Raw genomic sequence first — 14406 nt, 5'->3', positions numbered from 1 at the left:
CACTGCGACTTTCATAACAAATATTTATTTACAAACTAATTCTAATCCTTAACATCCTCAGATTCAACGTTAGTTATCTTATGCACTTCTTGCAAATGATTCACGATGTATTCCCTAGTGAACATCTCGCTGCAGTATTGACATTTTTCCGTTTCGTGGATCCTGGAGTTCAGGTGGGCTCTCAGGGCCACATCCGAGGCGAAGCCCCTTCTGCACACGTTACAAAACACCTTTTGCTCCTCCTGTACGTTATGGGCCCCCTTCAGGTGCGACCGTAACGTCAATTTCATTTTAAAACTGTCGCCGCACATGTTACAACTAAAGGGGGCCTCTTTCGAGTGGATTCTTTCGTGGATCTTAATGTGGTTTTTCGATTTAAAGGTTTTACCGCAGTAATCGCACACGTACGGACGGATGTTCTTGTGCGTTTTGTCGATATGACGTTTTAAGTGCACTGAAAGAAACGTTAAAAATTACTTGGTGAGGTTAAACAGAGGGTTAAGTTACTGAGAGAGCCATGGCGAGAGGAAAAGAGTTAAAAATCACTTTGCACAGCGCCATCTTTCAGTTGACGACAAACTTCAATTAAGCTAAAAAACTGGGAATTGTCAAATAAATTGACAGCTGTCATTCAAACAGCTGCTGTTACCTGACAGTCAACATTAAAAGCAGGGAATTTCAATAGCTTCTGTTTAATAAAATTCAGTTTAAATACAGAACACGATATCAATATATTGGAGTTTAGCACTCCATTAGATTGATAAATTCAAAAAACGCCATATGAAACAATAAAACCTTAAAAATATTCAAAATGCCATTAGCGCCATCTCTAGACAAAAGATACTACTACGAACCTTCAACTACTGCTAGTCTAACCCTAACTTTCAAATGTCAAATCTTTTGACAGCTGTCATATAAACAGCTGTTCCGAGTGACAGCTGACATTGTATTGACAATCGAAAACAATAAAGCCTGGAATTCGGATTACAATAGTTTTTTCTCGTTTAATAAAAACGATTTAAATGCAAGAACGAAGGAATTTACCGAAATAGGTGCAAATAGTTTGTTTCAGAAGAAATTCGAGATAAGTAACCAGGTCCTGTGACAACGAACAATATGGATTTCGGCCGCCAAAGAGACTTTTCCGAGTTCTACGAGCAACTGAACGAGCTGAGAATGAAATTCCGAAATTGGGATAGTTGCGAAAAAACCGTCGCTCTGTATTATCTCATGGTGGGTTTACCTTTTGCTAACGCGCGATTTTTGCAAAACGCCCTGGACCAGTTGGTTACTACAATCAACACACCGGACACTCAAGTTATGGAGCTGAACGCCAACGATCCTGAGGTAATCAGAAGTTTTTTATCAGAAAATCCCCAGTCAGCCCTGTGTTCCCTTTTAAATCACTTGCCTTTATTGAGACCAGGTAACAAAGAAGCCGCTAAATGTTATTTAAATACTATTCAAAGAATTCTGACCGAATTTATTACTCCACCATTTAAAAAGATTTATAATGAATGTGTGGAGATCATGTCTTATGTTTATATTCATCCGGCTTTTGACAAAGAGGATAAAACCATGTTTAAACACTTATTAAAGCAAGTTCTTAATAGGGTAACCCCTGAAAACTTTGTACACTCGCCTGTTAATGAGCCTAGTTTGAACAAAAAAAGATCTAACAGCCTCACACCAGGAACACCATATATAAACGACACAGAGAGCTGGTCTTCGCAAGAAAATTTGATACAGTCATATCAAAAACCCAGAAGTTTCTCTTTATCTTGTGATAAAACCTTGACAGATGCCTCAAACATCCAAACAAGCAGCTCTGACAGTAAACTCGAGGAGATAATCAGAAACAACTTTCCATTAATGAAAAGTATAATGTCCTGGTTAAAGTCTTTAAGGCTACATAAGTACAGTTGGATTTTCCACGACCTTACGGCAAACCAAATGATGAACATGAGCGAAGACTACCTGATGGGAATGGGTGTGACAAAGGGAGCAAGACAAAAGCTACTCCTCAGCCTCCAGAAGCTGAGAAATCGCCAAAAGCTCCTCTTAGATTTAGAGATGGGCCTGATGAACGGCAGTAATGTATATGATGCCCTTAAAGAACTTAAGGGAGTCCTACAGAGCCCCATGCAAATAACCATGGGGGAAGACTTGTGTTCTTTGTTCGTAAAAGTCATGGGCAAAGTGTGCACCCAACTTTTAATGTCCAGACATCCAACTGATGAGACTCTAGTATTATTTAATTCATTGTGCGAAAAAGCCAATGGTCTAGACTGCTTTACTGTGGACCACAAGAAGAAATTGGCCATGTGGAAGGAACAACTGGACGCGCAAAACCTGATTGTGCCATGCCCCCAAAGAATGTCCAGTCGGAAATCATCTCGGTCAAAAAACCCACCGCCCAATTTGTTCGAAGTACCTGCAGAATTGATTCCTAGTGCTCAAAAAAGTTCGTCGTATCCCAACATGCAGATAAATACTAATTTACCTATGCATAGACATTCGGTAGACAGTGTGACCTTACAAAACCAATTGTTGCAAATTAATAATACGGAACTGCATCAAAATGTAAATAATAAATATAGTTATAAGTTAGCATCTAAGGCGGAGTCTTTGAAAAATAATTGTGATATCGAAAATAGTCTAGAGAGTTTATGTATACAGATGATGGAGCACGCGTTGGGGCCCTAAGTGTGTTTGTTTCTTTTTTTTGTCATTAAGTGTATTGATGTTGTTTAGTAGGTATTAAATACCAAAATTATTATTGTATAAGTGTTTTATCCCTGTTTGTTTATTTTATATATTAATTTTGACAAATTTATATTTTAAAGATGCTATTTATTTTAATACCGTTAGGTATAAGGTGACTATAAATCTCTATTTAAAAGAATTGGAATATGGAATAAAGAGAGAGAATGTTTTATCTTTTAATTGGTATTTTATTTTGGTCCTTTTTAAAAAAAAAAAAAGAGTTTAATATTAGATTCTTGGCTTTTGATTAATTATTAGTTTCTTATGGGAAATATTGACCCAGGGAATTCATAATTAGATACCTATTTTGTTGGGTATTATCTCACTAGTTCAGTAAATATCAATTTAAAATCAATTAATAAAACAAAAATTACTGAACTCTATTACTTAGCCTAACCAGAAATTTTAAATGTGGCAAACCCTATACATAAACTAGGTTTGAGGCATTTTTGAAGTAATGGAAGTCATTCTTTTATATACATCTAAATAATCGACACTATTAAGAGTCATTTTCAGGCAGTTGAATGCATCAATTTCTTCCAGGGAATTGCATGGAAGAAGTTTCAACTGACTGAAATAGTCACTTAAGGTTCAAATAGTTAAAGCAACTTTTCAAGGCTTTTGAAGTAATTTTTTGATACTTCCAGATAATTGACAGTATTGAGTGTCATTTATTGGCAGTTGAAAGCATCAATTTCTTCCAGGGAATTGCCTGCAGAAAGTTTCAACTGCCTGGAATGGTCACTTAAGGTTCAAATAGTTAAAGCAACTTTTCAAGGCATTTGATGTAGTTTTTTTATACTTCCAGATAATTGACAGTATTGAGAGTCATTTATTGGCACTTTAATGCAGTTGAAAGCATCAATTTCTTCCAGGGAATTGTCTGTAGGAAGTTTGAACTGCCTGGAATAGCCACTTGAGTCTCAAGTAGTTAAGGCAACTTTTCAAGGCATTAGTGGCAATTTTGAAGTAATCGAAGCAGTGGCGTAGCTTCGTTTAGTGGCGCCGGGCATCAGAGCCCAGTCGCGCTCATGCCATTTCTGAAGAGGGGGAGGGGGGCAAAAAAATAAAAACTCGATAATTTTTTAACAAAATATTATATTAATATAAACCTTTTTGCCGTCTACCCGTTATGAAAACTCTTTTTTTCGACATTTGCTTTCTGCAAAGAGATCTATTAAGCACTCAAGATTCAAACCTTGAGTTCTTTCATTTTCGATGCTCAAAAGAGCCAAGTTACTAAGTCACGATTGCGACATAGTACTTCTTAAATAATTTTTTATTATTATTAATTTCGAAAAAGATCTCTCTGCAGAAGCAGTAGTCACTGGAATTGTTAAAAATAATAAAAACGCTGCATATAAATTTTTAAAACTAGCCGTGGCAGTATGATGATCACATATTAAAAGTTTGGTGACATCTTTCACATTACTACATTTAACAATTTCAGTTCGAAAAGTAGACCTAAAGTTTAGTGTTTTGACCCCAATTTCATATTGTAAATCATCATTATATTGTTCAAATAACAATACCGCCCTTTTCCTAAGTTCATCATCACTTAACTCAACAAATAACACAGAAATTTTGGGAATAGAAAGTTAAATTTTGAAGAAACATTGTGAACACCTGATAATCGATTTTTTAACTGGTCGATTACAATATCTAGAGTAGCATTATATACTGAGATTTTAAACTTCTTTTTGGCATCGGAAAACCTATAATCACTCAGAAGTTCATCAAAATACTTTTTAACTTTTTTTGATCGTATTTCTAAAAACTCAGTGTTTACGCCCCAGCTATCTGCTAAAATTATTGCTTCACTTTTAAGTTCATCAAAATTTTCTCTACAGTTTATCATTTCTGTATAGGCACTTTTTAAATAAGCTGTAGCCTCCATCATATCACAATCTTTGGATTGTAAGTATTGTGAGGCAATATTTGACTTTGCAATATTTTCGAAAATAGCACAATAAGTAAAATAAAATCAAATTTTTCGATATATTTTTTTAGACCTGCTGCTTCGCTTCTTTCACTCAGTTTACCTCTTAAAATTATATCTGTCAAAGCATGCAAAACTTCTTTGTAATTAGCCCTTAACGCAACCAAAGCATCGCACCTCGAAGCCCAACGAGTAGGAGCTAGTTTTTTTAATGTGATGCTTCTAACAGGAGACTGTTTTAACAAGTCCCACCTTTATATACTGCTTGAAAAAAATACATACAAAGCACCCACATGATCAAAGAAATTAGAAACTTCGGATACTCCGTTAACAGCATCATTGATAACTCACATAGTGAGCATTTTTTTCCATATCAATTATTTTCGCTTGCAAACCATTGTAGCATCCACTCATGACACTAGCGCCATCATACCCCTGACCACGACATTTGGAAATCTCGATATTTTTCTTCGTAAACACATCGTTCACAAACTGTAATAATCCTGTGGCAGTATGATCAGTAACAGCAAAAAATCCTGTAAAAATCTCCTTAATCTGAATATCTTTTGGCATTTGACTGTTTTCGTCCTTGATAAGTTTAACAATGCGAAATATTAGACTAAGTTGGTCAATTTTGGTAATGTCTTGTGTTGTATCCAGAATAATTGAAAAAAAAGGAGCATCTCTGATTTCAATAAATAACTCAGTTTCTAGTTGTCCCGCCACTAGATTGATAAGCTCATTCTGTACCGTAGGACTTAAATATCTAATTGATCCACTTGGTTTCTTTAGTAATTGTTGTAGAATTGGGTCGTATCTTGCTAGTAAATTTATAATTGATAAAAAATTTCCACTCACTAGAGTCCCTTCAACTTCATGTTTTGAAACCCGGTGTTCTCTAAATGGGAGATTGCATATTGCCAGAGTTAATGTGACATCTATAATTCGACGTAAAACTTGCCTCCAAAAATTGGCTTTCTTTCGGAGAATGTCTTCCATCTGAGAATCTATACATTTTTTTGCCTTCTAGGCATCATAAATAACACATGATTCAATATGAAAATTGGCATTTTCATGCTTATTAATTTTTCTGGATAACATGCCCCAATTGGATATTCCTTGTACCCAGTTAATTTTGAAATATGGTTTTGATCTATCACCAAATAACCAACAAGGTTCACAGTAACAAACGTTTTGTTCCAAGGAATAGCACAACCACTGCCTAGGCACTTCCAACCCACTTTTTAATTTCGAGAAATAATAAGTTGCCGAAAAACACCTACCCCCGTCATTTCGAGGAAAAGATTCAGTTGGTTTACAAGATCCGTATTTAATAATAATTTTTTTAATGAAACTTGGGGGCTGACCTATGCCATAGATTTTTGAATGATATGCAATATCGGTAGGATATTTTTTTCCCAAAACATTTTTTAACACATTATTTACAATACTGTCTTCGGGAATAGTTTCTAGAAGTTCTAAGTAAAGGAGTTGTGCTCTGTTATTTTCTTGTGGAACATTGGTAGAGGTTGATGTAAAGCCAAGTGAAGGCAAGTCAAAACAAGAATGGGTAATTTTTAAAGAAGCAGAAGGTTGGCTTTGTAAAGAAGTTTGAGATTCACCACTTTGTTCGTTATTTGATAATGTATGGTATACGCCAGATACGCTAGGCGCCAAGAACTCTGCAGAAACTAGAGCAATTGAGAAATTACTGGAAGATTGAAGTTGTTCAGACGTTGATAACGGTAATGAAGAAATTTTTTCAACAAGCACTAGCGCAGGTTTAAAATAATGACTAATTTTGGGGAGTTTCGAATTCTTCGCTTCTTGTTCTAGTCGCCATTTGTGATACTCCCAGCCACTGGGCTTCTGTTTACCAGTTTCTGAAAAAAAAAATAAATAAGTTGGTCCAAGACACTCCAAGGCAGCACAAGCCGCACAAGTGCAAAAAATATCCCTTAGTAAGCCCCTGACCTTAATATTAAATTTTTTGATTTTTTAAATTATAATCCTACAATAATAACTGACTATATTAGAATTTAGAATGCTATCAAAGTCAGTCTTGTACCGTTGTAATATAAAAAAAAAACATCAATTTGACTCTTATGCATTGTTGTAAATAGCACCTTATTAACTTCCAAAGTCAAGGCGGCCGGATAATATAAATACTTGATGACGGCCGCGGCCGCTGCCTGTTCAAGTTACAGCACATGTTAATTGTGTAAATTTTGACTAAATCAAAACTACTAAAAGCTCTGTATTATGCCCATGCAAGGAAGCCGAAAATACAGAAAAAAAAATTATGACAGGCTTATTAAAGCTGATTAAGCACTCCTCTTAGTTTAAAGCATTGGTACTACTTACCTTGAGGAAAAATGCCGCCAAAAAGTTCACCACCAAACTCTTTAGACTTGAATTTCGAATAATACGTCAAAATTCACGCATTAATTATGAAAATAGCGTATTAAGTTTGGGTTGGGTATGGTTTTTTTCATAGATATTGATATAGTAAAGTTATTACATTATTTGTTTGTTGTTATGTTCAAGAAATAGGACGCGGCTGGCGCCGGCGCCGTGTGCTTCCTGGCGCCGGGCAGCAGCTTCTGCCCCTGCTGCCCCGGTAGCTACGCCACTGAATCGAAGTCATTTTTTTATACTTCTAGATAATTGACACTAATGAGAGTCATTTATTGGCACTTTAAGGCAATTGAAATCATCAATTTCTTCCAAGGAATTGTCTGTAGGAAGTTTCAATTGCCTGGAATAGCCACTTGAGTCTCAAGTAGTTAAGGCAACTTTTCAAGGCATTAGTGGCAATTTTGAAGTAATCGAAGTCATTTTTTGATACATCCAGACACTATTGAGAGTCATTTTCAGGCAGTTGAAAGCATCAATTTCTTCCAGGAAATTGTCTGTAGGAAGTTTCAACTGCCTGGAATAGTCACGTAAATTTCAAATAGTTGAAGCAACTTTTAAAGGCATTTGAGGCAATTTTGAAGTAATGAAAGTCATTTTTTGATACTTCCAGACAATTGACACTATTGAAAGTCATTTTCAGGCAGTTCAAAGCATCAATTTTTTCCAAGAAATTGCCTGGAAGAAGTCTCAACTGCCTGGAATAGTCATTTAAATTTCCAATAGTTAAAGCAACTTTTCAAGGCATTTGAGGCAATTTTGAAGTAATGGAAGTCATTCTTTTATACATCCAGACACTTGACACTATTGAGAGTCATTTTCAGGCAGTTCAAATCATCAATTTCTTCAAGGGAATTGCCTGGAGGAAGTTTCAACTGCCTGGAATAGTCACTTAAGTTTCAAATAATTAAAGTAACTTTTCAAGGCATCCATAAAATCGGAAAAAAAGGGGGGATATTCTCTTACTAACTGGATCAATAATTGATCTAAATTTCTACATTCTAAATTATTCAATTCCTCTTGACATGAAATATTAGAAAATTGGGAGTAATTACATCTGAAATAATAGTACTCATCCTCCACTTTAATAAACCTCAACTTTCTAATTGTCAAGTTTAGAGTTTTAGGGCCCCAAAATAGTCAAAACATTAATTTCTAGTTATCAAAAATGCTTCATTAAATTCATTTCAAAATAGTCTTGTTTATGGTTAGGGACAATCACGCAAAAAAAAAGTATTAAAAAGCCATATGTCAAATGACAAAGTTCTCATCATGGTGGAATTCTAAAAACTAAATTTCAATTCTGTGTCGTTTCAAAATAAGACACATGTTCGTTCATAAAACTTAATTGTTAAAACATACATTTTTAATTGTGTCTCAGCCTTAACACAATTTCAGACTTTTGGAAGATATTACTACTAGGGAAAATTTTCCTATAAGAAGGTTTATGGTGCTAAATCCGAATTTATGATCTAAATTTGAATAAACTGACCCTATTTCCCACAATACGCGATTAAAACTTACTTCTTTCAAAAAACTGCTTGCCACAAGTGGTGCACTCGAAGTCCTTGGTGCCTCCGTGCTCTTTCTTTTTATGCAAATTCAACCTGTATTTAGATCGAAAACTTTTGGCGCATTGGTCGCACATATATTCGTCCGCCGTACTTTTATGATAATAAAACACGTGATGCCTCAAAGCGGTCGCGCTTTTCGACACCAGACCGCAAAACTCGCAAGTCACCGGATTATACTCGTGGGTTTCCATGTGTTTCCGTAGCCAATAACTTTGGACTTCTTTGTTGCAGACTTTGCAAGTGACCCTTGCCGGGGGCGGTTTTGTTTTCGGTTTTTTCTTTATGCGGACGATTATTTGTGAGGAGGGTTTCTGGGGAGATTCGAGGCGCTTTTTTAGGAAGAACACTCCATCGGGAGCTTTGATGAGTGATGATGATGACCCTTGAGTTTTGTCTGGGGCAGTCGGAGTCCATTCTAAAAGAAAGTTGTAATCTTGCAATGTTATATAGTGTGAAACTAACTAGAAACTTTCAATATTATTTAAGACAAAGACGTTTATTGGTGTTAAAACTACATAACACAGTTTACACAAGTCAATATTATAGCCTCAAATAATTATTATTAGCTTTAAACTTTTAGATACAAGGTATTGCTTACATTTTCTCGTAAACTCTTTAAGAGACAATAGACGTTTCATAGTTATTAATGTCCATTGTAACATGTAAGAAACAATTAAATATATAATATAGCCTAGGAACAGTCAATATGCTAAGTTTACAGAAAAGTGCTTTACAGTTTGCGATATATATATTTACGCTTACAATATTTCTTATTTCCTTTGAATGGAGAAAATACATTACATTACATGTGATATTTTTAATGATATCTTTTCAATATTTATTAAGATTCATGCATTGAATAACATAAAACTACTTAGCAACCGTTGACTATATCTCCTCCAGACACATTTCACTACTTCAAAGTGATAAGAACTAAAAGCTGCATGATTTTCTTGCTATTCTTATATGATAAATATATACATAGTTCTAACATTTTTTGTCTTATTGTAATATTTAGTTGAACAGACTTGTGGGTCAGTCTTAAAGGTCCAAGCAATTTGAGAATTTGAATATATTATTAATAAATTTTCTACTAATGTGTACCCTTCTGAACCTAAGAAATGAACATTCTTAAAACTAATTTAAGTGTATTGGTATAATAATCCAAATATGAAGTGTTTCCTTACCATTATCAGAACATTTGTCATCAAATCCTTCTGGATCCCGAATACTCTTATTATCATCATCTTCATAAGGTTCATTGTCATTGTGTTCTGCCGATGTCTCTGTAATAACTCCCTCCTCAGTTCTATTTGTATTATAAGTTTTCGCTATATCAACTACTGCAGCACTGTCATTACTTTTTAATATCTGTGAAGACTTTCTTGTGACGATGTTTTCTTGCCTACAATTTGCCAGGAATTCTTCGAGGAGTAATTTATGAGACTGTATAATTAGTTTTCTCATTTTTAGGGCGGATTTCACGTTTTTTGCACAGTCTAGGCAGGACTTTTTTGGAAAACCATCATCAGGGTTTACCTAAAAATGAAATTTTTGATAGTTGGATAGTACCATATGGAACAAAGAGCTTATAAAAAACAATATTAAGTCTGAAGACTACTCCTACTCTATAGTATTGCTTACATTAACACCAGCCAATATCCGAATCATCTTGGGAAAATCATCTTTGAAAATGTCTATTTTGCTTTTGCAATTTTTTAAACATAGTCTGCACCTGTAAATATCGCCCATTTGTCTGAATAAAATTGAAAAGTACAAGTATATTTAATAAACTGACAACATAAACAATAATAACAACAAAAGCACTTTCGAGGTTATGTAAATGTCAGTGTCACTGTCAACCGTTGTCATCAATTAATTGTTCATTATAGCGACAGTTTCTATGGCAACTGCTGCTACAGATAGATATAAAACCAATAGTAAAACTAAATATTATTTGGATTTAAAAATGCATAAAATATACCCAAAAAAAAAATATAAAGATTTATAAAATATACAAACAAATAAATTTTTAGTGAGGTGGCCACCCTGTGAGAAACCCCTTCTTCCGACCAACAGATGGGCATAACGCCTATCCGCCATTTTGAATCTGTCACTATTACGTCAAAACAATTTGCTCTGCCACGCCCAAATTTCGTAAAAGAAAATACTCAGGACCGCTAGAAATAGTAAATATAACACCCATCATACCTAAAATAAATAAAACTCATAAAAATGCATAACCGCTCGCTCTCTATACTATACATAAGTATACGCAAACGGTTGTATATCATATTAACAATGCCATCGCCCTTTCATAGAACATAGGCGTACGCATTATAACATAATATAAAAACGCAATTTCGTTTAAATGAATTAATCTAGTCTAGTCATTAATATATTGCGAGTATAGCTTTGACAAAAAAAATTTAAAATGGCCGATCTTGACAACAAAATCAAATCGTGAGGGTGGTGGGAGAATTTGCACCTACTACCTGATTCAAAATGGCGACGTTAAGTATATAAATTAAATAATTATAATGATAATGCATATACCACCCTGTCCATGGTGACGTCATCAATTAAATAATTTATTGATTAGAATGCAGTCTGATAGTAAAACCTTATGTCTATGCTAAAGTATTGATTTTCGCCTTATGGCAAGCATGCGCACACATGTATTGCAGTTTTTCTAATCCTAATAATTAAATATGAATTTATCCGTTCTACTTGTGGTAAATTATCTTTGGGCGTATTTCCGATAATATTTATTAATAATTTTGTTTACAAAGAAGTCATGAATAATTGACTCGCTATTAGGCGTGGCCCATAGCAACAGATTAACCCTCTTTTATTATATTATGACTCAAAATGGTGCTTAAATTAAATTGATTTAATATTTATTAATTAAAAGCAAGAATATCTTGTTTTCTTAGGTGCACCCATGGTTGAACGCGTTCCTTCAATAAATAAAATATCCGTATGGAAATTCGCACGCCCTTGGTAGCAATTGAATCAATGGTGTAGTGCACGACAAATATAATTTAATAAAACGTTTATTTTTATTTTAAGGTGATTTGCATGGTTCGCTTGTACATTATGCCTTTAAAAAGCAATAAACTGAATTAATAGTTTAATCGTTTTAGTTAAAACGTGCCTCGCCTACACGGTGGATCAATTAAAATTCTGTTATTATGGTTAAATTTCAAAATAGTTCGGTCGATTTATAGAAATGATAATTAGTTACTATATATTGATAATTGGATGTTATTCAAGATAAATATATCGGACGTTTCATGCTCAGTTCGGCCAGATTATTTTTTTTTTAATTTACGTCGCACGCCTATGGTCACTGTTGGAATAAAGGTAACAGGGTCGGACTTTTTCTTTCGACTTAAAAAGATTAATTCTATTTTTTTTTTGGCTATTCATTTTTTGTTGTTATGTTTTTATAGTATTAAATATACCGGGTGAACTATATTTAATGTTATCTCCCCCCCATCCTTTTATTTTTTTTTTAATTAAGCCTCTAGAAAAACAGGTACATTATAAAGTTTTGACCTAAGAATTGTAATTGTAAAATGGCGGATGGACGCCATCTTGAAAATGAATAATTAGGAACCATTTAAATTTTATTTTCTGCTATAAAAAAAGTCATATATCATATATCCTTAATTCCCTCTTTTTTTTTACCTAAATTGATTTCCTTTACATTGAACATGGTCCATCTAGAAACAGGGGCATATAAATGTTTGACAGAAAACTGACAGGTTTCATTTTTAGATTGACAGGCGGACGCCATCTTGAAAATACAAAATGATTACCGTTTCAAGAGCTGCGCAAATACATTAGAATAAATGCAATAGAGAAAGTAAACGTGTCTTCTTCCTATTGTAGATTAGTATAATATGACCATTTCGGAATCGTAAAATACTCGATATTATCTTAAAATGAGGTAGCTACACATGTCAAGTTTATATATTTCACGTAAAAACTTATAATAGTTATATAGGAAATCCTATTTAGTCTAAGAAAAATTGAAATAAAAAGCCTTACAAATCAATTTTCCAATACAAAATCTTCTGGGGGTATGTACATATTATAAGAAATCATCCGATAAGAAATACCTTATCGAGCCGCCGCCGGTCATGCGAATCCAGAATCACCATTGAGATCCGATATATTTTTCGCTGAATTCCGAGGAATTGTTTTTTTGTTATGATGGTGGATTTTTATATATCAGGAGGATTCTGTGCTTCTCCGTGCTCCGATATACAGGGTGTCCCAGCGAAAACGAAACAGAGCTATTTTCAGTATGAAAAAAAAATTTTTTTTCAAAAATCTCGGACACGTCGATTTTATTTTTGAGGGGGACAACTTTTCCTTACCAAGGCACCCTCATACCAGCAACCCCCTTCGAGGGGGTGGAATCACCCCTAAAATCCTAAATAGAAAGAGGGGTCCTTTTAATTCTGAATATAACTGCCAAATTTAAAGTGGCTAAAATTATTTCTCTGGATAAAACAGCTTGTCAAAATTGCGAAAACAGCGAAAATGAAAAAGGTATTATGGACTCTTTTTTGGATAATATTTTTAAAAGAACAAGGAAATCCTATTTTCGAAGGGGTCACTTATTAATTAGGAGGCCACCTAATACCTGGAATCCTTTACGAGGGGTTGAAAGCACCCCTTAAATCTTAAACAGAAAGAGGGATCGTGTTATACCTTATGTTGAAAGCGTTTTCACTTTAAATTTAAATGGTGACTTCTGAGTGACTGATGGATTTCTTCTGGATATGAAAGCCAAATAAAATTCTGGAAAAAATGCTTTAAATAAACCTTTATGCCTGAAACCCTTTCTTACAATTTTTTTTATTGGGTCATTAAAACATGATTAAAAATTTATTAGTATTGTTAATATTATTGTTATTACACCTTATCAGCATATCATAAATAAAAACAAAATACCAAATAAAATGCAAACACAAGTATCTGAAGAATTTATTTAGCTTGCTAAATATCATTGGTACTTTTTTCATAAAGCAGCGTTTATTTAAATAGTTTTAAATTATTACCCATGGTTTATTCTACTGCAGAGAGGGTTGAGATGATAGAGTTTTTCTTTCGGCATAACAATTGTGCCAATAGAACGGTACAAGAATTTAATGACCTTCATCCAGAAAAACGAGTCAACAGAAAATACGTTCTAGAAATAGTTGCTAAATTTGGGGAATCTGGCAGTGCAAATAACTGTCCTAGGTCAACTTCATGCCGAGCCAGGAATAAGTGTCAGAAAATTGGCGACGAGTACAGGAGTAAGCAAAAGTAGTGTTCATAGGATACTTAAGCATAATAAATTCCATGCTTACAAAATTCATCTGGTGCAAGTCTGAATGAGGACGATTTTGACAGACGAGTGCAATTTTGTGAATCGCTTAGTGATATGATAACTGTTAATCCGCGTCTTATTTACAACATTTGTCAACTTTTCAGATGAATGTACTTTTTTTCTTAACCCTTTCAATACGAATGACGTATTTATCCTTTTTATATAAACTTGACTCCCAGACGGGTGTCGGTTATATTCGTCTTGCTCTATTTAAATTCTCCAAACGGTTGCCGGATAAATCCGACCCTATTTAAAATTTACTACGTCCGTCAGACTATCGTCGAGTTACTCCGTCGCCCCTTTCATGTTGTTTACTCCGCCAT

At 34.3% G+C, this 14406-nt stretch overlaps 2 protein-coding genes across 2 annotated transcripts; one reads left to right on the top strand and one right to left on the bottom strand.

Annotated features, from left to right (window-relative positions):
• Nucleotides 1-9: 9 nt before the first annotated feature.
• On the bottom strand, nt 10-10881 carry LOC126741319 (zinc finger protein 652-like). Its single transcript, XM_050447716.1, has 4 exons — nt 10339-10881; nt 9882-10233; nt 8645-9109; nt 10-454 (listed from the first exon to the last, which is right to left on the bottom strand). The coding sequence occupies exons 1-4, from the start codon at nt 10444-10446 to the stop codon at nt 42-44; spliced, it is 1338 nt and encodes a 445-aa protein (XP_050303673.1). The 5' UTR covers nt 10447-10881; the 3' UTR covers nt 10-41.
• LOC126741318 (protein Smaug homolog 1) lies at nt 949-2946 on the top strand. Its single transcript, XM_050447715.1, has one exon. It carries the CDS (start codon nt 1117-1119, stop codon nt 2704-2706), a length of 1590 nt encoding a protein of 529 aa, XP_050303672.1. The 5' UTR covers nt 949-1116; the 3' UTR covers nt 2707-2946.
• Nucleotides 10882-14406: the final 3525 nt, after the last annotated feature.

Source organism: Anthonomus grandis, chromosome 10 (genome assembly GCF_022605725.1).
Source record: "Anthonomus grandis grandis chromosome 10, icAntGran1.3, whole genome shotgun sequence".
Taxonomy (NCBI): domain Eukaryota; kingdom Metazoa; phylum Arthropoda; class Insecta; order Coleoptera; family Curculionidae; genus Anthonomus; species Anthonomus grandis.
This window is presented reverse-complemented; position numbering and strand designations above follow the sequence as displayed.